Here is a 23,578-nt window from a genome sequence, read left to right on the forward strand (position 1 = left end):
CATTTCTTTTTCCTATGAACGACAAGCTTGAGGTCTCCTTCCAGATCTGATGGTCTAGAGTATCTTCAGTGTGCATGTTTGTCTGTCTGCAGACAGGCTGCCCAGCCGAAGGGAGCCTCCATTCAGAAAACACTGCCTAAAGAAAAGTGCTCTGCAAGGGAAATGAGAGAGGATATTGACTTGCCAACATGGGCATCAGTGTTCAGGGCGCCCCCTGGCTGAGAGGGGAATTTTCTAAATTGCACCCCAAGGTGTCCAGAGGTCCCATTTTCTCTCTTCTTGACTTTTTCTGCCAGGAACTCCTGTCACAATCTGTTGGACTATGGACTCTATCCAGAACGGTATTTTCTAATGCAGAATGGGAAATAATATAGGATTTCTAGGGAAGCTAATTACGTTGAAAAGTAGTTATCAAAAGCTAAAAGACAAACTTGTGGTATGTAAATGAATATGTTCTGTCAACATATTAAAGAGCAATATCCATAGTCGAGTTACAGAATGGCTGTAAACTGAAAGCCACAAACAACAGAAACGATGGCACGCGGCCTGTGGTACCGCTGTAATGAGGCGCTGGAAGAGCTGTGATGTTCACGGTGACAAAGTTGCAGGCGCTATGGAAGCCTCTGTGGTCTGTCACCTACATTCATGATTGAAAGAAATGCTGAGTTTCCGCTAGATATTAGAGAAGATGTTAATGTAATGTTGTATCTTCCAAGTTCATGACACTCTGAATTCTGTCCACAGACCCATCGGAGGTCAGTGGGCCCCAGGTCCTCTCTACAGGACTCAGGCTCCTGGGGAAATGGGGACTCGTTCCCCTTAGCAGGGGGTCCACAGGGGAGAACATGAAGACCTAATAATTAAGTGCTTCTCTCTCTCTCTATTCTTTTTTTTTTAGAAAGAAAATTATTTTACATGTCAATTCCAGGTCCCTCCCCTCCTCCCCCCCCAACTAACACCCTACCTATCCCCATACCCTTTCTGCTCCCCAGGGAGGGTGAGACCTTCCATAAGGGGTCTTCAAAGTCTGTCATATTCTTTGGGATAGGGCCTAGGCCAACCCACTTGTTTCTAGGCTCAGGGATTATCCCTCAGTGTGGGATGGGCTCCCAAAGTCCATTCCTATGCTAGGGATAAGTACTGATCCACCACGAGAGGTCCCATAGATTTCCAAGGTCTCCTCACTGACACCCACATACAGAGGGTCTGGATCAGTCCCATGCTGGTTTCCCAGCTATCAGTCTGGGGTCCTTGTTCCTGTTTTCCCTTGTTCAGGTCAGCTGTTTCTGTGGGTTTCACCAGCCTGGTCTGGACCCCTTTGCTCATCAGTCCTCCTTCTCTGCAACTGGATTTCAGTTCAGTTCAAGGTTTAGCTGTGGATGTCTGCTTCTATTTCCACTAGCTGCTGGATGAAGGCTATACTATGGCATATGAATTAGTCCTCAATCTCATTATCAGGGGAGGACATTTAAGGTAGCCTCTCCACTGGTGCTTAGATTGTTAGTTGGTGTCATCTTTGTAGCTCTCCAGACATTTCCCTAGTGCCTGATTTCTCTTTAAACCTATAATGTCTCCCTCTATTATATTATCTCTCATCTTGGTCTCTTCTGTTCTTCCCCCAGCTCAACCTCCCTGCCCTATCATGTCTTCCTCACCCTTCCTCTTCTCCTCTTCTCATTCTCCTAGTTCCCTCTCCCTTCCCCCCATGCTCCCAATTTTCTCAGGAGATCTTGTCCCTTTCACCTTCTCCAGGGGACCTACGTGCTTCTCTCTTAAAGAGGTGGTTATAAAGATACCAGTCAGGAGGGCTTGAGAGGAGTCAAAATATTAGGGATTATTTGTATCTGTGCCAAAATGTAAAATCTGAATTTCTCAAATGGTTGAGAAATTCTAGAAATGGTTTTCTGTCTATGTTGAATGTTGGAGCAGATTCTCTCACTATTAGGAGGTTATTGTATGTGTGTGCACACACACATACACACACACACACACACACACACACACACACACACACACACACACAAACACACAAAATCACACCATTGGTTTTTCTCTATATTTGGTAACACTGCATAGGAAATTCTGGATACAGAATGGTAAGTGACTCTTTCAATCCCCAAAGAATCAAGATTTTCCCCTAATTCCAGGGAACCTGGAGACTCTGACTCAGGGGCATCAAGTGTTAAGGCTGGAATGTAGTTCACTGATAGTTTGCTTCATAGGCTGGAAACGGGGGTTCAGTCCCCAACACCACACACACACACACACACACACACACACACACACACACACACAAAACACACACACACACACATACACACACAAAACACACACATACCACATACATCACACACACACTATACACACTATATACCACACACACACACACCACACACATATACACACAGACACACTTCACACACTACATAACACACACACACACACACACACACACACACACACGTGTTAATTACAACCCAGTAACAAGACCACTATGGCCTTTCTTCTTTCTAGATTGAACTTTTTCCATGATACCCCAGACTTCCGAGTTCTTGCCTGTGGTGGAGATGGGACAGTTGGCTGGATTCTGGATTGCATTGGTAAGGATGGCCAGGATGGCCTTTACTTATTATTTATAGTAGGTAAATTTAAAGTCAGCAGAGAACAATGAACTAAAGAAGGAATTGAGCCATGCCTTGTCCATCCAGGTGCCTACTCTTTCGTGTATGGATGCTTGATTAGATATGGGGGGAAGGGGAGAGCTTCATTGTAGGCTTTGTAGTGTGTGTGTGTGTGTGTGTGTGTGTGTGTGTGTGTGTGTGTCCTGGACAGAGCTGGGCAGTAGCAGAACAAGACAGATTTGAAGCAGGACTAGAGATTCAGAGCCACGTGATGAGTGAATGCCAAGGAGCTAAGTGTGGGTCACAGTCTGTGGCAAATCAGTTGGAGATGAAAGCCTGGGGCATGAGTCCAGAAAACATATCTGGAAGGTGCAGATCAGTGCAAGCAGAGAAAAACCACGCTGGACTGTGTCCTACCTGGAAAAGGCAGGGCAGTAGGCTGAAGGGCTGGGTGCCTGAGTTCTAGCCTCGTCCTGCCTGGATCCAGAAAGTGATGGAGATTATCTGTGAAATTTGAGGATGGGGCATAGCCAAGTCCTAACCCAAGCAGAACCCAGGTAAATTCTGCAATAGAGAACAGAAAGAAAAGCTGCCAACAGAGGCACTGGAGCGGGCAGACATCAAAGTCAGAGAGGCAGGATCAGAGTCATGAGCCCAGGGCTGCTTCGTGCCTTCTGTCAGTCATCACACAAATACAGCCTTGAATGAGCCAAGACCTCCTGGAGTCACTAGAGATGTCACCTATGTCCTAACAGAACCTATGAGGCAAGAACCAGGCAGCAAAGAAATGAGTGAAATGTATAGAGCATCAGAGGGCAATAAAATGTAAGAAGGAAGGAACAAAGGAGTCTAGAGGAGGAGTGGGGTTGCAATCCGTGAAAAGTCAGGAAAGAGCTCACAGGGTACAAAATGATGCTGTTTCCAAGAACTGGAGAATCAAGCTGTGTGGATGCCTAAGAGGATAAACAGACAAAAGGAACAGCAAGGGCCACGGCCCTCAGGTAGGAACAGGTTGGGTTGCTAAAGGCAGACCAGCGTGGCCAAGAGCAGAGTACACACAGGAGGAAGCAGAGGTTGAAGCAGAGGCAATGAGGTCAGAAGTTAGGTAAGGTATTAGGTAGAGCATAGCTTTTAGAGTGGGACAGTCCGGAGACATCAGGGTTTTAAGCAAAGAAGGAATGTGGCATGCTAGTGACAACAGAAGCAAAGAGACCAGGTAGGAGGCTCTCAAAGTGACCCAAGTGAGAGGTGACCAGGGCTGAGCCACAGTGGAAACAGGAAGCTGTGAGGAGTGTATGATCCTGTATGTCTTTATGGGGCAGGAGCAACAAGGTCTGCTGGCATCTGGGACTCAGTTGATAAAGGATGAGAAGAAGCAAGGTTGGCCAGAGCTAGACCCCAGCCAAGTCAGGCAGGGAAGGTGAGGCCTTCAGAGTGGGAAAGGGGAAGGCACACCAGCTTCCTGCTACTCCCTGATGGTAGGCTTTGGTTCCCATGCCCCCCCACACACATGCCAGATATAAACATACACACATATCATATACATACACATCACACACCAGATATAAACATACACACATATCATATACATACACATCACACACCAGATATAAACATACACACATATCATATACATACACATCACACACACACTATACACATACCATCACACATATATATACACACATATCATATACATACGCATCACACAATATACACACACACACATCATATACATACACACACACACACGCACTATACACATACACATCACACACACACCAGATATATACATACACAAATCATATACATACACATCACACATGCACCAGATATATGCATACATATACATCATATACGTACAGAACACACACACACCAGATACATGCACACACACATCATATACAGACACATCACACACACACATGCATCATACACATGATACACACCGGATGTATACGTACACACATGCATCATACACATCTACACATATCATACACATATACATCACACACACACATCATCATATACATACATATCTCTCACACACACATTGGACACATACACACACATTATACACATACAGATACACACACACACACACACACACACACACACACACACACACACACCACCCTGCTGCCCCTGTGGACTCTGAAGTTTCTGGGAACAGGAAAGACTTCCATCTAGCAGCTGTGGGAGGAAAGGCAGCTCATGGCCGCAGTCTCGGGCTCTCCGCACAGTCCCCTTAGTCCCACTCATTGAGAGGAAGGAAGCAGCCCTTGGAGAAGCACTATACAAAATTCCTCTGCAGAGAACACTGGAGTCAGATATAGCTCAGAAAAAAAGAAAGATGTGAGATGGAAGGAGCGTTAGACATTTTCACACAGACTGATGGTTCAAAGAGAAGCCAGGGAGGAAGAAGGTGTAGTGAGAGGCTCCCTTCATTCATCATTTGAGTCCTGTGCTGTGATCTCCACCACCCCACTGGGGTTCTCACTCCCACCTCCCTCGCTACAGCCATAATACTCTTAGCCTAACATCAGTGGGTTTATGGTGTGCATAAAGACACCAAACACTTCCTGTGGTTCTTTGGGAAATGACACTCTTCTAATGACGCGCAGGGCTGAGGTAGTTGAGTCATTGCTTTCCCTCCTCTCCTTGTCTGATGGAGTTCCAGCCACCCAGCCCTGCTCCACACACAACTGCTCCTCCCATCTGGAGTGCTCCCCGGCCTCAACTGAAGTGTAGCCTCTTACGGGGAGTAGGGGGCTCTCCTACACACCAGCCAGCCACAGTCACCCTGTAACAGGGCCATTGCCCTTCCCTTTCCAGTAAAAAGGTACAATCATACATATGTGTGCAAAGATCTCAGACAGCGCGTCTCCACTACAGACTGTGGGCACCATGAGAGCCTGACCAGGGCCACTCCCACTGCACCTGGCGTATGGCAAGGCTCAGTGGATCCAAGTGGACAGGCCATGGCAAATGAAACGCACTCTCCCAGGAAGTTTCGGTCCATTCAGGGAACAAACAAGTGAGCAGTTATAAGATATGATCCAGCCACCACCCTTGATGCTCCAGGAGCATAGAAGAGTCATCAAGTGCTGGCCCAGGTGACAAGCGGTGTCTTCTGTGCTGAGAAGCAGGAGTGTTAGGACTGAGAACACTTCGGGATGGTTTCCTGGCAGGGTGGAAAGCTAAGTGTGCTGAAGGTGGAGGCTAGAACCTCGATCCTGAGACCTAGGCATGCTGAGAAAGCAGGTAAAGCAGGGCACTAATGTGGAGATTGCCCTCCAGGGCAGAATGCAGAGAACAAACACACTAGGAGGGTGGACCTGGAGGCAGAGAGAGAAAAGGAAGTTGTGGAACAGAACAGTGTGGAGAAATCGGCCCAGTGTCTCCATGGGGATGGAGAAGGGGTTGCTGGGAAATCTGCTGCAGCGACAGCTCATAGGAAGTGCTGTGCGGGTGAATGGGTTGAGGAAAAAGGGAACATTAGGATGACACTGGGCTCAGTGCTGTAAGGATGGCTATACCTGTCAAGGTGGCAACCACAGGAAAAGAGACAGGCATAAAGAAACAGTGCCCTCCAGATGAACACAGGGAGACTCCAGTCACATGTCAAGAACACTCAGAGCTTTCATTACATCACTCCATTTTCCACCTCAGCCCGTCAGTGGTAATCTCAGCCCTGAGACCAGCCACTTTCAACACAGGTCAGGCTACTGGTAGTGCCTCTGAACTCCTCTGCCAGGGAAGCCGGGGTTTGAGCTTCCCACACTGATCCCTGCAGCCCTCTCTAAACCCCACTCATGGCTAATATCCTGAGCACCTTATAGGGCAGGGTCTGTGCACATGTCCCTCAAAACCCAATGGGTACCTGTATCTCCCCCTCCAACCTTCCCTGCCCTGGCAACATGCTGAAGACTACAGCAGACAAAAGCACAGTTGACTGTGATTTTTTCCCTGACTGTTCTGGTCACGCTCCTGCACAACCATGAAGGAAAAAAGACTGTGGATCTGTATTCTGGAAAGCTCAGGAGTCATGAGATAATAAACTGGTATGTGGGTGTCAGGTAACACCTGGAGGCTTTCCTACTTTAGCGCAGTGCTGTTTCTTAAGCTTTAAAATATAAATGGCTTCCAGGCATTGGTGGCGCACACCTTTAATCCCAGCACTCAGCAGGCAGAGGCAGGCAGATCTCTGTGAGTTCAATGCTAACATGGTCTACAGAACGAGTTCCAGGACAGGCTCCAAAACAATACAGAGAAACCCTGTCTCAAAAAACCAACACACATACACACACACACACACACACACAGAGAGAGAGAGAGAGAGAGAGAGAGAGAGAGTGCTTTCAATGAGCTTTGTCAGTTTTCCAAAGACCCCCACCATTCCCTACTGCCAGGTATACTATGCCCTGCTTAGCCCCTGAAGGAAGGGTGGGCTTGAAACCAGAGAGCTGAGTTTGGATCCAGGCTCTGGAATCACTTTTCCTTCATAAGCCTCCATCTTTGCTAGGTTGCTGTGGGAAATAAACAGGAACAAATGTTGGTCATCATTAAGTATTAAAATCTCATGAGCCAATGTTTTTGCGCCATGTGCTTGATGAACAGAATTGAGACATGTTTAGGATAAATAGGTACAAATTATGGGGAGACAGATTTAGCTCAATATGAAGAATTGATTGACAACTTCAGCAAACTCATAGCAGCTAACACATTGCAAATGCTGTGGATGGCCTCAGCAAGTGGTGTGGTCTCCTTTGTAGGAAGGATTCTGTGATTGCCGTGGGGGTAGGGGAGGCAAGCAACAGGTGGGGATTACAAGCTAATGCAGCCATCTGTAACCACATGGCATGTCTGTCCTTCATGTGGGTTGCAGACAAGGCCAACTTCACAAAGCACCCACCAGTGGCTGTCCTGCCTCTTGGAACAGGGAATGACCTTGCTCGATGTCTCCGCTGGGGAGGAGGTGAGTCTGCATGCTTCTGATGTCACACTGGAGTCAAGCATTTGGGATTTGGGGGATGCTGTGCAGAGCTAGGCAGACTTACCTTTAATAGGTCACTTTCCACAGGAGGATAGTCAACAACAGTCATCTCTGACCCATGATCCTGCCATTCTGTGCTGAGTGTGGAACAGGAGGCCCCCCTCTAGGTTCCAGCATCCTGCATAGGTTCTTCACGTTGACCATAGTCCTGAAGCCATCAGCTTAGAGCCAGCCTCCTCCATGGTCAATGGAGGTCATGGACATGGTCAATTATAGAATAAAGACAAATCTCCTCCAGCCCCTCCCGAGTGCTTGTCCCCATCCATGGATTCAGAATGCAGACTAAAATACCACATCACCAATTACTCATGAGACACCGGGCACATCTGGATTATCAGGCTCCTGGGGCTATGGGCTTTCATGATGAAGTAGAACACAAAGAGTGGTGATGGCTTTTAGAGCAATGGTCAAGGACTTTGCCAACAAAACAGCTAATGGAGCTGGGTTTGCGGCAGAGCACAGAGCCCAGCTCTGCTGGGGGAAGCCAGCAGGCAGAAGACCAATGACTACCGGTGGTTGATCAATTAAGGGAGCAACACCAGACCAGGCCAGGACAGCCAGTACCCGTGTTCTCATGTGGAGAAAAAGGCAGCTGTCAGACCCAAGAGTCATCTTAGCAATATGCTTACCACCACACTGTCCACCTTCTACACACAACTTCCCAGGCCTGCAGCTAACCAATAACCAGTCTTCCCCTCCCCCTTTCCTTCTCTCCTTCCTTTTCCTTTCCAATTAGTGGTGTATTTACTGTATAAAAGAGTAAGTTTTGTTAAGTCTTTCTCATACACGTTTATCCTGTTCTTTAATATATACAACCTATACCTTCTCCTGCTCTACATCCTATTACCCCCTTCTTCTTCCAATAATCCACCTTCTGCTTCCATGTCAGGTGGGTGGGTGAGTGGATAGACGATGGATGGACGATAGACAGATAGATAGATAGATAGACAGACAGACAGATGATAGATGGGGAGATGGATGGATGATAGATATTGAGATATATGTAAACATGTGTTTAATCTCAATTCCACATATGAAAGAAAACGGAATACCTAAGTCTAGCTTATTTCGCTCATGATAATTCTTAGATCTATCCATTTCCTGCAAATGACATCAGTTTACCCATTCTCTAGGGCTTGCTTCAGCTCCAGAGCATCCCTGCCTCCAGCCAACACCTATTGCACTCCTAGCTTTCAGGCTTCCCCACTCTTCCCCAAACTCTTGCTAATTACTCCCCACTGTCCTCTCCTTCTCCCTGGCTCAGAGAACACAAGTGTCTCCAGCCCAAAGACACCCAGAAGTCCTCTCGCCACAAATGCCTAAAGAGTTACTTGCTCTGAATAAGCAACAACTTCACCTTTCTGCCCTGGTGACACACACCATGCTCTTGTCCGCAGGTTACGAAGGGGGCAGCTTGACGAAAATCCTAAAGGAAATTGAACAGAGCCCCTTGGTGATGCTGGACCGTTGGTATCTAGAAGTCATTCCCAGAGAAGAGGTGGAGAATGGAGACCAGGTCCCTTACAACATCATGAACAACTACTTCTCCATTGGTGTGGTAAGTTGGTCGCCGATTGCTTTTCTGCATGACCAAAAAGTGTTCATTGACCCTACTCCTTGCCTGTTCCGTTTGCCCCTAGCCCTAACTTGGGTCTGAGCATCCTCAAATCTGACCTGGTTGTGGCCACCCTGATCACATAGCCATTCTACCCCTTGACTGTAGAAGAAATTAGACATTCTTACCCTATACCTTTAACTAACAGAAGAAAAACACAGGGGTTTTTCTTCAAATATATGAAACAATTAAAGGAAACAAATGCCAAGAAATGAGGTCAGGAAGAACCCCTCGTGTGAGTGTGAGGATCTGAGTGTCAGGTCCTGGGGAATGACCACATGCTTCCACCAGGCTTGGCAGGCAACACTCAAGACTCCTTCCCTCCTGCTCACACACCTCCTCCCAGCCCTGCCACACACACTCCAAGTGCTTCATATACTCCAGGAGGGTTCTCCTCCTGCTGACCCTCAGGCTGAGGTCACTGTTCCTCCTTGGTGCTTCTACAGCCCTTATCATAGCCCATCAGTGTGCTTCATGCATTAGATTGAAGAAATGGCTTTAATGTGCCTGAATCACCCTTCTTCCCATATTCAAGTGCATGCTTGCATGCACAAGTACACACACTCACACACACATATGCACACATGTGTACACACACTTATCCTCGAGCACTTGCGCAAGCCCACACACGTGCGCGCGTGCACATACACACACACACACACAGAGAGAGAGAGAGAGAGAGAGAGAGAGAGAGAGAGAGAGAGAGAGAGAGGGACGGACAGACAGACACCCAGCCCAGCTAGTATAACTCAGTTTGTCATACTGAAGTCAGTTCCTAGCTCAGACTAGGCACTGCTTCGTAGGTTGTTGGGGACAGTATGATGAGTGTACTTTTTTACATGTATGTATATGGGTACTTGTCTACATGTATGTCTGTGCCAAGTACAACAGGTACCCACAGAGGGCAGAAGAGGGCACCAGAAGCTCTGGAACTAGTTACAGATGGGTGTGAACCACCATGTAGGTGCTAAGGGTTGAAGCCAAGTTCTTTGGAATGGCAGCCAGTGCTGTTGACCACTGAGCCTCCATCTCTCTGGTCCCCCTACCCCCGTTGGAGTATTCTTAAACTGAGCTAACTTGACATGGGGTCACAGAAGACACCACTTTACTGAGCACCTGCTGTGTGCTCTCTACTGTGGGAGGCTTGTGCATTTCAGTCTCATAGCACTCCTTAAGATCATTCCTATTTTATAGAAAGGCTTAGGGCTCTGGAAGAGGTAGACCAAGGATACACTCTCTTAATGCACCCTCGCCAGCATCCCCCTCATCTCCAGTCAGTGTACCGTCTGAGCATCCTTCCTTGGTGCCTCCCCATCTTTGGGATTGTTTTGGCCAATGCCATGTGCACATGAGGCCCTCCAGGCCATCCTCTAGCACCAGGCTGAGGAATACCTATGCTCCTTTTCCTTGTCCTCTTTTGAGAGTGTTGGTGGTAAAGGGGTGGAGGTTGGGGGTGGTGATGGAGATGGGGCCTAGTAGGTAACTCAAAGGGATATCAAGTTTGAGGAAGAAGTTTTGCTTTTTAGTAAGGCTAAAACAATGGGAGAGAAAGGGACTGAAAATAAACACAGCTTAAATTTTCAAAAGGATCGAAGAGTGACCACATTTGTAGCCTTTATTCTTTGTTGTTTGTTTTTATTCTTCTGATGCATGGGGGAACACGGTTTCCTCCATTTTCTGAGTGAAGAAACAGGAATGAAGGGATTTGCCGCCACCTTCTCACTCCCTGCTCCAGCACTCTGCTATGACTGAAGCAGGCAAGCCATTGTGGGGTCCAGGGTAAGACACTGTGAGTGTGGAGATGGTATGCTAACGTTCTGGGTCCTAACAACCCTATGCCTCTCCTTCACCCCAGACTCCCCACTTCTGGTAGAGGGACACTTTCCCAGGCCCTCTTTTAGGGCCACCTTCAGGGAAGGTGCAGACACACACACACACACACACACGCACGCACGCACGCACGCACGCACGCACGCACGCACGCACGCACGCACGCACGCACGCACACACACACACACACACACACACACACACACCTTTCTTATACTCAGGTTCCTTCTCTGCCCAGATATCTTCTTCTCCAGACAGTTAGGTGCTCTTGCCTCTGCCAGGCTCCCAGAGTATGGGCATCCCACCATCAACTTTCCCAAACCTCACATGTTTTCCTTGCCATGACCATCATGTAACTTGCTGGTGTTTATTGAGTGCCTGTGGTGCACCCAGCCCCATTATCCTATTGCAGGATGCAGCTGCTGCATTTGTGTGAGTCCAAGCCTGTGTGTAGTGAAGCTGGAGACCAGCATACCGTGCTCTTGAGCCACCTTAGCAGTGGCCTCCGCACAGCCCCCTCCTTCTTTACACAGTTCCAAGCAAAGGGAGTGAGGGAGATGGCGCTGTCGCACCCCTTTTCTAAAGGGAAATTCCACCCTGCACCAGATTCTGACTTGTAATTTGACTCCGTGGCTCTCAGCAAGATCTGTGATTCTGCATTTTTCATGAGCCCCTGGCAGCATTCTGATGTCGATGATCCTGACCAAGGCTTCAGAGAGGGGAGACAGCACAGAGCAGGATGCAGAAAGGAAGTGGATCTCGTTCAGAGACATTAGAATTGAAGTAATGAAAGACAGGGACATGAGGAACCATAAAAGCAGCCAGCCAGAACTGATTGCTGAGCAGCGGGGTGGGCTAGGCTGCCCAGGAGCTTCCAGTTGGCAGGCTACAAACATGGCTACCTTCAGAACTTCAACACACCTTCCCTTTCTTAACACAGCTCTGGCTGGAAGGAACACAGTCCCCAGTGCCTGTCTGTCTCTACACAGTTGTCCTGTCTGTAGAGGTCATTCCTCAACTAGATACCCTGGCCGAAAATGTAAGAGGCAGGAATCGTGGTTTTAATGCATTCTTTCAGGAGCAAGGTCAGTCATAGAGAGGAAAGGGGAGGAAATCGTGAAGAAGCGAGGGAGCCAAAGAGAGAAGTAGGTAGGAAGGAAAGAGGTTAATGGTCCTCCAAGAAAGCACAAAAAAAAAAAAAAGTCACCCTCAGCAGCCCACATGTTTACCCACCTGCCCTGGGCTGACCTGCAATATTCCAAGGATATCTTTCATAGTTCTTCTCATATACCTTTCGTTTGTGCATATTTATTGTCATATTGTAGATAAGCAAGGAGATGGGACTTTCTATCTCACTGGCGTGCCCTTAGCTTTCTCTATAGAGAATGTTTGCAGGGTGTGTGTTCTCGCTCTTTAAAAGCTGGAAGGTGAAAATCCTGAGAAAACAAGTACCCAGCACGCAACCCTGGCAGAGCCTGGGGCTGACATTTGCAGAAAGTCTTGCTTCCTATTTGACTTCCCAAACTTTGTGGGAGAAATAGGTATGTAAACCAAGCAGGTTCTACCTCCTATGATACTTAAATATAGTCAGACTCTCCTGGCTAGGAGACATCTGCAATGTCTTTGCCTCTCGGAAGGACTTGCAATGTCTACTGACTTGCAATGGCTGCTGTCTTGCTACTAACTACAAAGATGATGGTTGTGCCACGCCGCAGTGCCCCTGGGTACAAACAGAACTCATTTACTAGGTAGAGGGTTGAGTGAGACAGACTCTCCCGGCCTGCCCTGGGAGTCACTGGGGCTCAGCGCTGTCATATACCCACGCACAAGCCCGAATCAGTGAAGATTCAGCTATTTGTTTTTATCATCTTTCTGTCTGCAGACATCCCCTGGGAAGAGGTTTCAAACACAGTCATTCAGGACATCACTTCCTCTCACTTCTTTGGCGTCTTCCTTCCCACTCTCTATTTTTGGATTAGCTGAAAGGTCAGGATAGCCAGGTATCGGTGACAGGAAGTTAGGGACTATGAAATAAATTCCTGGAGCTTGTGCAACTCGGAACTCCTCACAGGCTCTGCTTTCAATGAGACGTAACCAAGTGGTGAGCAGCTAATCCCTTGACTCCATGAAATCTATTCTGGATGCCAGAGGGCCACAGGCCCACACGCCATTTTCCACCTTATAGATTGGTTGTAGTGTTCAACTGCCTTGGGTCTCACAGTGACAAGCCTCCCACCCACCAGAGAGGATGTCAACAAGACAGATGCCTGCAAGCTTGGATTTTGTCAGTGCTGCATTCTAATCTGTCCCTTTCGGGACTCATTGGGAAAGGACTTAAATAAGCCACATCTTTTCCACACATCCCCCCCATCTGCCATAAATTTTAAAAACAATCCAATTTTCAAATAATCCACCCTGTGGTCTCTTTCCTGTTTCTGTCTCCAGAAGTTGCCAGTTTGACTTAGCCCTGCACTGTCCAGGATGGCAAGCGAAGCCAAGCCACACATGCCTACTGTGTGCCTGAAATGCCTTGCCTAATTTAAGATGTGTATAAATGTCAAAAAACACATCATATTTAAAAAATGAGATATGAAAAATTAAATACAGCAATAATTTTATATATAGAAATTATAAAGCTTGGGGCATGTTGGATTAATTAAAACATTCATAAATTAATTTAATCTGTTTCTCTTTACTTTTTATGTGGCTTCTAGAAACTTCTAAGTTACAAACATGCTATATTTCTATTGAACAGCACCTGGCCTAGACATTCCAGTATTTCCGAGATCAAATGATAGCAATTTATGTTTGAGAGAGAGCCAAAACCCTTCATCCAACCATGTGTTTGAGGTTTTAGCTTCAGAAGGAGCAGCCCTTGTCCATACTTCATTATCTTCAGCCCACGCCACACAGAACACACACCAACCGGAGACTATCAGAAATACCATTGCTTCCCACTGGCCTCCCATTCCTGTCACTCTCTCTAGAATGCTGTGATCATCATCAAGAAAGTTTCTGAACCATTAAAATAAATATGCTTCGGTCAGTGCTCAGCCCTGAGTCTCTCGGAGTAAAAGCAAGTCTCGATTCTCTCTATCCCCGGGAGACAAACATGGTCAGTCTTTGCACTGCCTTTTAGAAGACGGCTTAGCTCCCTCTTGCTGTTTCATGTATTTGTCAAGAGATTACACTGTCAGATTAGGAGTGACACGCTGAGCTAACGGTATTGTAAGTGCTGGCCTTTGGAATAAGAAGCCACACAAAACTTAGTAATGGAAAAACCAAGGGTGGTGTGTTGTGGGGGTACTCGTATATGGTGTGAAGATATATTGCTGTGATTGGCTTAATCAAGAGCTGAACGGCCAATATCTAGGCAGGAGGTTTAGGTGGGCCTTCCAGTCAGGGAGAGGACATAGGAGGAGATAATGGAGGTTCGGGGAAAGATGCCAGGAAGACACAGGAGGCAGTGGGACATACAGAATGAAAGAAAGATAGAGAGCCACATGGTGAAATGTAGATTAATAGAAATGGGTTAATTTAAGTTATAAGAGCTAATTAGGGACAAGCCTAAGCTATAGGCTGAGCTTTCATGATCAATAAGAAGTTTCTGTCATTTGGGAGCTGGTGGAGCAAAGAAAGACTCGTTGGAGTAATAGGAACAGAGAAAAAGGTGTCTGCAATACTCTGGGAATTAAAACCAGGAGCTCATCCCAGCTATACAGGGGGTTATGGCAGTGGTGTACAAATCATGCCACACAATATATGGAAGTTTGCTTTGGGTTTTTTTGTTTTGTTTTTTGTTTTTTGGTTTTTTGTTTGTTTGTTTTTGTTTTTTGCTTTTTGTTGGGGGGACATATTTTGTTTTGTTTCTGACAGGAGAATATTGGTCCTTCAAAGGAACACAGATGGAACGATTTCTGGAATCCTAGAAAATCATGTGACAAATGTCACATGTATCTTATCGGGAGTGTTCCTGGAAACTTGCTGAAAGGCAGACAGGAAGGTGGTCATGGTCTGGACTAGGAAGAGCTGCCCAGAAAAGCTGAGTAGGCCATGTAGGACCAGGGTGGGAGGGAGGGGCCTCCCTGAGTGTTGACACCTCCCACGTGTGTCCACAAAGGTGACTCTATCCAGACCTTCAGCTCTTGATGAGTCTGAAAACTACCAGACTAAATCTGTAGCAAAAATTTAACCATTAAACTCCTGAGGAATGTTTACCAACCACGAAGTAAACCTAGACGTGCCCTCCCAGATTTCACACCGTGGCTGCTGGCTGGGGTTACCCTTGCCCTTAGAGAAAATTTCATCACACATAGTATGCACCCCAAAAGCTTCTTCTGTGAACTGCACTTGTCTCTCTTGATGCTAAAAACAAGGTAAAAGTCAGCACTAAAAACAACTCTGTTGTAGTTTCCTTATCAAGCAACAGGATATACCCAGTACGATGTCGTAAACCTTTAGTCCCATTGCAAGGGAGACAGAGGCAGGGGGATCTCTCTGAGCTTGAGCCCAACAGGGTCTACGTTAGTAAGTTACAGGCCAGTCAGAATCACATGGTAAGAACCTGTCTCAGGAGGAAGGGAGGGAGGGAGAATATACATTAGCTTAAAATGTGACACAGAGTATAGCAGATGTATTTCGGTTATTTATTGTGTTTTGGTTGGTTGTTTGGTCTGGTTTGCTAAGATACAGACCAATCCCATCTTGTAGTCCAGGCTGGCCTTGATCCTCCTGCCTCAGTCTCCCCCGTATGCTCAGACCACAGCCATGTACCACCATGCCCAGAGATTTCTGTGTTTCGCCATTACTCCCGAGCAAAATCCAAATCAGCTCACTGTTTCTGGGCTGTGCTTCTCCAACCCAATCAGCCAATTTATCTCCAGCATTCAGTCTCTGCCCCCACAGTGTTAGATGGGGACAGTACACACTCTTCTGCTGGAAAATGGGCTCAGTAAGAAGCATGGAAGGCTAAGCTTGAACGAGAATTGAGCCCAGTTTTGGGTACTGCTCTGGACTATAGACCACAGAGCCCCCAGCATCTAAACACTAGTCACAAGCATGAGTAATTAGAGTGGCTGTGATGAGAGTGTGAGATGCAGAACCTCATGGCTAAGAGGTTCCAAACTCAGGAGGAGACATCTGGTGTTGTAGGAGCCCCACCGTGAGTTCTGAGGTACAGGAGGCCAATAGTGTAGTCAAATCCAGAGGGAGGAGGACTTCAAGCATAAGAAAGGGGTGGGAGATTCTTGCTGGCTTCGGAAGCAGTCCTGTGGACAGAATGTTTAATAAGCAGAAGCTAGACTCGTAATACAATTTTATTATCAGCTAAACTTGTGACACAGGCAACAAAGGGTTAATACATAATGGCTTCTACCAACATCAGCTTGGGGTTTTGACAGGGGCTGTGTTATATAAGGATGCTATCATGGCTGGAAAGATGGGTGAATTGAACATGAGAAATGTACTTTTTTTTTTTAATTTCTTGTGAGTCAAAATATTCCCTATTTTATGCCACCACCGTGCCCCAGCAGAGTCCCTCACTGTCCTGGAAGGGGAGTGGCTTTCCCTTCCCTCTAAAGCCTACTCTTACCACAGTGTCCAAAGAGCTAGGGTCTCAGACTGCGCTGTGACTATCTGCAGGGCCTGAGATACAGGGATAATTCACAGGGCCCTCTGGCAACTGAGCGAGGCTCTAAGAGGACTGAGTGGTGGCATTAGCTGGACGTGGTGCTGAGCCACTGTGACTTGGAGTCTCCAGAATTTGGACATTCCAAGAGCGCATATGTGTCCCTTCCCACAATACCTCATGGCCACAACCACTAACCAGGCTTCTGCCTTCTTTTCTTTCCAGGATGCTTCCATTGCACACAGATTCCACATGATGAGAGAGAAACATCCTGAAAAATTCAACAGCAGGTAAGCGAGCATGCGAGCTGCTGCGGTGGCACCCCGCCCGCCCAGTACTGCCAGCAGCGCGGCCTCCCACCTGCTACCACGGAAATGTCCTTGGCCTGGGTCGCCCCGGACTTAGCTTTCCTGCCACGTTGCCGGAAGGAGGGTTTCCATTTCTAAGAAGAAGAAAAAAAAAAATGTCAGAAACCTGCCGCAGTCTGGCTGCCGGTCCCCTCCCGTAGGAACTGAGCAGAGGGAGGCGTCTGGGGACCGCATGGGTGGCAAGAAGCCTGCCTTTGGCCACCTGGAACCTCTCCAGGGACTCAGAGGTTTCCCCCAAAAGCCCAGCTTCCCGCAGCCGCAGGAGCCTGGGAGAGAAGGGCTTTGCTGGGGTCTCGGATCCGGGGAGGTGCCAGCCTCCCTCCCAGACAGCAGAGGGCAGCAGCGAGGCCCCTGCCAAGTCAGTAATCCCGGAGGGCACCGGGTGGCCTCGTGTGGGAGCCCGCATGCCTGGAGATTGGGTTCAAACATGAAAGAATAGAGAAAACCAGGTCAGTTGCAAGCGAACCTGCCTTGCAAAGCGAATGTAATTTACCAGAATCGAAATGTGACTGGCATACAATCACCGTGGAGTTGTCCACTTTCCTTTTCTTCATTTCTCTCTCTTCTTGGGAAAGCCTTATCCAATTCTGTCCTCTGTTGTACTATTTCATCAAGATCATCATTGGACTCCATGCCTAGCCTCAGGCACGTGGGGGACAGTGGGGTAGCAATCTGGACTTGATCTCTGAACGTAGAGGGATGGTCTTATATTTAGCCCACAGAATTCTCCTCAAAGCAGAAGTTACAGTGTTATTTGAAACCCTGATCCTCATTCTGCAGCCTGGGAACTTAACCAGGGAGTGGCTTGACACAGTGACTTAACACTTAACATCAGACCAGCAATCAGACAGCAGATGAACAGCTTTAGGGCTGTATTCTGTCTCACTCAGCCCTAGGCCCACAACTCACTACAGACATGTGCTGCCAGCCCAATACGTAGTCACCAACTAGCAATGTTATCCTGTCCCTCAGCCTTCTTCACTCCTGAACAAGGACACAGCAGTCACTATTCCTAAATTGGTATACCTATTTTATTAAACTATTTACACTGGAAAGGGGGACAAACTATTATGACTTTTTAAAGTCAAATACCAATCTATTAATGAGAAGGAAAGATGACGGGCACAAAACCCAAGTTGTGTTATGCCCAAAGCTTGTGGTCATTGATATTGTGGCTGAAACGGACAATACTCAGCCACGGGTTCATCTTGTGCCCTGAGCCTTTGTGTGCAGCAGGTTCAGGTAAAAGGAGCTAGTGTAGGTGACAGAGAGAACCTTTGTCACCCTCAGCGAGAGTCCAGATTTCCTCACACTTGGTCAGTTTACACAACTGTTTTGAAGCTTTTTTTATCACTTCAAGTCTTTTTCCGAGGTGGCCTTGAGCTCCACCACTGGGTAGGACAGGATGAAGGTAGTGATCTTTTTGAGAATCACTCCTTTGGGGGCTTTTTCATTGTGCCCCAACTCAGATCTGGTTGTACAGGGCAAAACTTGGATTTCAGCTCGTTTCTTCCTTGATGCTCTAAGATGTTATGTGTCCACCTCTCCTCGTTTCCTCTCTGTGTCTGAGGACCTGGGCTGGCACACTGTTGTCGTCGTTACTGATCTGTTTCCGGACCCTTCCAGTGCCTGACAGTCTTTCTGTGTAGAAGTGATGTTCATAAGTGAACAGGCTGCCCCTCTTGATGACCCTGTGGGCTGTGTGGAGGTATGCTGTGGCCTCTTCAACAGCGGACTCTGATTTGGACCTTTTGGCAGGAGACTGCCTCTTTCCCACACAAATAATATCAATTCCATCCTCATCCTCTTGTTCTTCTCCTCCACAAAAACCAAACCCATCTCCTCTCTTCTCCCAGAAAGGCGGATACTCATCTCAACAGAATGGCAGCCTCAAGACAGCTTTTTGGAAAACAGTCCTGCCCATCCTACAGACTCCCAGGGCCTTCTTTACACACATACCCTTGCAAGTACTCAAGTCTATGTGTCTGGAAAGATCCCTATGCCTGTGAAGTCCGTGGGTTATGCTCGCTCATTCATTCATTCACTCACTCACTCAGCAACATCCTTTAAAAATATACTGCAGGCTGGGCAGTGGTGGCGCACCCCTTAATCCCAACACTCGGGAAGCAGAGGCAGGCGGATCTCTGTGAGTTCAAGACCAGCCTGGTCTGCAAGAGCTAGTTCCAGGACAGCCTCCAAAGCCACAGAGAAACCCTGTCTCGAAAAACCCAAAAAAAGAAAGAAAGAAAGAAAGAAAGAAAGAAAGAAAGAAAGAAAAGAAAAGAAAAGATACTGCAGACCACACAACATTATATAGGCGTTTGGGACAGATGCCCCGTCACTTACTGCCCCCTGCTGGCAACAGGCTGAAAAGCAAACATGCATACCAGTGTGTGTAAAGTAATGTGAGCAGTGACCTAAGAGAATGGAGAGCACGGAGCTGGGCATGGGGAGTTTTCTAATGACAAAGATGCCCCGCCGGGGGTAAAGAAATCAAGAATATATGTTACAACTTGATAAAAAGAGAAGGGCAATCCCCAGAGAAGGAACAAGATGTATCAGAAGATAAAGAGTATGTTTCTGAAGAAGCAGCCCCCTGTGCAGCTGTTGCATGGCCCCTTGTCATGGAAAGGAAGGTGTCCCTTGTCGTTTTAGAGAATAAGGAAGCAGAAGACAAAGTTTCTGCCTATTCCAAAAATTGAGATCGCGCAACATGTGAGCAGAGGAGAGCCTCGGAAAACCTACATTATTAAGTCCAATTAGAAAGACAGATCAGTGGCAAGGGGGGGGGGGTCATAATGTGTGCCCGGGTGTTGAGTATGGAGGAGTTCATCATGACCTGTAGAATTCTTCCTCTTCTCACTCCCATTTACAGGACAACCAGATTTGGTGGGGTTCAAGCTTCGTGTTTCATTCACCCAGTAAAGATGACAGGAATATGGACCTGAATTCAAGTCTATGTGCTTGTTGAGAAATGAAGTTATTCAGAAGGAGCCGATGTTTTACAAAGTCACCAGCCATTTCCTCTGGAGAACTCTGGGTCCATGCCGCCTCCATCTTGCTTGCTTGCCTGTATCCAAAATACCCAGGAGTATTCAATTTGTCCACCGAGAGGCAGGCAAGCAGCCATTTTCTCTAGGCTTCCTTATTTAGCATTGGAGATGGTTTTAAATAGGCAGGTGGTTGTTGCCATGGTTACCCCCATTACACCAGCAGCTAAACTTAGGAAGGGCCACAAGGGAGAGGAAAAAAGCCTGATACCCAGGATTTGAAAATGTAAACGATATTATCAAACAAAGCTTCATTTTACTGGGATGAACTTAAGTTCTTCAAAGAGTGGTTGCTGCTTGGCTGCAAGCCTTTAGCATTAATGCCTGAGACTGGCCCCTCAGGGATAACCTTGAGGCTAAATATAGGGAGTTGTAATTGGTCTGTTTGCTTTGTTTGTTTTCAACAAGAGAGGGCTAGTCAGGGCTGGCCTTCCCAGGAAACCTGAACTTTCTTTCACATTGCTAGTCGTCTTGGGGTCTATTCTAGTAAATCTTAACCCAGGGCTCCAAAGGTTTTGGGGGTTCTGAGAACATTTTGAAATTGTACCAAAAATACTCCGTGTGTGTGTGTGTGTGTGTGTGTGTGTGTGTAGTTCTAAGGTCTGTAAATCCTAAAAGGCATCAAATTATGACTCAATTGTTGAGGTCTCTTAATGCTTCCCCCCAGTGATCTTTATATACTAGTTGTTGCCTGAGACAGTAGTAGTTTTTAAACACCAGTGTTCTCTCCTATGAAATAACTTTGTTAATGGAACAAAAGCCAGACCCAAGGAGGTGGTGGTGTGAGCTATCTCAACCAAGTTAGGCCCCTTCTACCACCTAGTTATTGTTTCTGATTTGGCAATGTCATGAAAATTATCATATCATTGTCAGCATACAGGACACAGAGTTTTAACTCTACTGAAATTCTAATATATTAGAAAGTGTTCTAGTGTGAGACATGATCACTGACTTTAAGAAATTCATACTCTAGCCAGGTATGGTGGCGCACACCTTTGTTCCCAGCACTGGAGAGGCAGAGGCAGGTGGATCTCTGTGAGTTTGAAGCTAGCCTGATCTGCGAGTTCCAGAACAGCCAAGGCTCTGTAAAATAAAAGGAAAGAAATTCACAGTCTAGCAAAGAAGGGAAAAAAGCCCTCAATTATTTTTTATGAAATTATTTTTGTACAAAAGGAATTTACACTTAGTAAGCCGTGGGCAATGCAGGCAGTGATTCAATGCATTAGAACACCTTAGCATCACTCCTCGAAGCTCACTCACAATCAGACTGGGGTTTGAGTGTGGAACCCAAAACAACTAAGATTTATGATTCACTCTGAGCTCCTGCTAGATGTCAAGTCGTTGACTAGGTATTTTATAATACATTAAATTATTTAACTCTCAAGACGACCTTACAATGTAAGTGTTGGCATTCTTGAATCGTGACTCTATGTGACAAGGAAACAACCTGGGAGAAAGTGACAGATTACCTTTTAAGCAGTGAGCTTGATTTAATTTCTAAATTACCTCTAAACTCCAGAGTTCAAGGCCCGCTGTCTCTCCAAGGGCTCGTTTGCATAGATCTGTGTTCTAGTATGTCTCTCCAAGGGCTCGGTGTTCTAGTGTTTCCAAAGCCTCCTCCTGGGGGCTTTACACACGATCCCACTCAGTGTTCATTATAAGACATAAGGGGGAGTGCTCGTGTTCCCATCTTCGAGACAAAGAAACCAAGGCTAAGGATGATGGTGACATTCTTGTTGACTTAGGGAGCACAGGGACATCACCCCTTTTCATCTAGTATAATTTAAGTCTTCTCCCTACTCCACTGTCCACAGCAAGGAGCAGAACTGGCTATGGGCTTTGGCCCTGAGCAAAATAAAATCATACAGTCTCTTGTTCAAAAACTATTAAGAAGTTTGTGGGCAAGCATTAAACTAAGCCAAGATCAGTCCTAAGTGTAGGACCTGGAATGACTACACAGATATCATGCCTATGAGGTGACCGTGGCAAGAGAGTTGAATTCATTGAAAGGCACATTTGTCCTGATCATGGAATAGACAATTTATAAAAGAGTAAAGAAGGTTTGAGCTTGGTAGGAGAGGAATTCTCAGTTTTTTAAAGGACCCTGCCCCAGTTTTCTCGGTAGCTAACCACAGTCCTCACCAAGTTTCCAGGCTGTCTGGGAGGTTTTGTGTGTCTGAAATCCATTCCTTAAAGCCACCCAATGTCACTGCCACACTGAGCCTGCAGAAAGAGTCTCACCGTGGAGTTGTTTATTGGTGCTTGGGAACTCTGAGCACTGTAGGAATGTGTTATACAAACCTGTTGAGTGTCATCCACTTGAGCATGTCCCTCAGCGACTGAGACTGAAGCCGAGAGTTATTTCCTGTCAGGCCCTTCAAAGGGCTCACACCAGTGCTGCCAGTAGTTGACCACCTTTCCTAAAAGCTCTCTGGTGCTTAGCAGGCTCTGAAGTGTCAGCTTCCCTGGAGCCAGGAACAAGGAGCTGATGAGGGGTTCCCAGAAACCTTCATGTAGCTTGAGTCTTTAAAGGGTTAGAACATACATTGCAAAGAACTAAGCAGATATTTATAGAAAGAGGCAACAGGGCTTAGCTCAAGCTGGCATCAAAATTTGGCCCTGCTGCTTACTGGCTGTGTGACCTTGGGCAAGTAAGTTAATCTCTTTAATCCTTTACTTCCTCCCTTGAAAGTCTCGAAGGGTTGCTAGAAGCATTGGTGAAGTATGTCTATGGCAAGTAGTTAGAGTTCAACAGTATTTTCTGTTGAATATCACTAACTGGCAATCGTGAAGACTAAGCATTGTCTTAAATCACCAATAAGCACTGACAACAAACATATATCTTTGATGGAGTACCAAGTGAGATACGCTTCTCTTGTGATCTTTATTATATAGACAGGATCTTTAAACTGAGAAGTTGGAGAAAACTAAAAGTTGTATCAAATCTGACCACCAGGAAGATAGTATTAATTAAGCAGGGTTGGCTGAGTTGGCTTGAGTTCTCCTGGATTAGAGCTCTGGAGAAAATTCCTTCTGCTGGCACCATGAGGCAGTTTGGGGTCTGAGTACCAGAGGTTCTAAGGCTAAAAGCTGAAGGCTGGTTTAAGGCAGAGAGTCAAGACTCCAAGCCAACGTGGTAGTGGGAGGAGCAGGGTGGGAGAGCGTGAGCGGAGGATGCAGGACAGATGCCAGGTGCTCCAGGAATGCTTAGTGCTCGCCAGCTGGGGCCATGGAGAACACAGCTGGTGGAGAGGCAGGTGGCCCAGGCAGTCAGATACTGGAAGGGTGCCTTCTGTCATGGACGATGCTTGCTCTCCTCACTCCCACCACCCACCTTCCCTCCTCCCCAACCAGAGCTGAACACTGAGAGGTAGGTCGGAGCACAACACAGACTAGCACATTCCATGCACAC

At 46.9% G+C, this 23,578-nt stretch overlaps 1 protein-coding gene across 2 annotated transcripts in view; it reads left to right on the forward strand.

Moving 5' to 3' along the window:
- Dgkg (diacylglycerol kinase gamma) overlaps positions 1-23,578 on the forward strand; it is a 163,257-nt gene that overhangs the window by 61,913 nt on the left and 77,766 nt on the right. For both annotated transcript variants that reach the window (XM_035444686.1, XM_035444687.1), the window contains 4 exons: positions 2,515-2,600; positions 7,510-7,599; positions 9,075-9,235; positions 16,974-17,038. In XM_035444686.1, the coding sequence (XP_035300577.1) occupies positions 2,515-2,600; positions 7,510-7,599; positions 9,075-9,235; positions 16,974-17,038 (402 nt within the window). The remainder of the gene's footprint in view (positions 1-2,514; positions 2,601-7,509; positions 7,600-9,074; positions 9,236-16,973; positions 17,039-23,578) is intronic.

The sequence above is a fragment of the Cricetulus griseus genome, chromosome 4 (assembly GCF_003668045.3).
Source record: "Cricetulus griseus strain 17A/GY chromosome 4, alternate assembly CriGri-PICRH-1.0, whole genome shotgun sequence".
In the NCBI taxonomy this organism is placed as follows: Eukaryota; Metazoa; Chordata; class Mammalia; order Rodentia; family Cricetidae; genus Cricetulus; species Cricetulus griseus.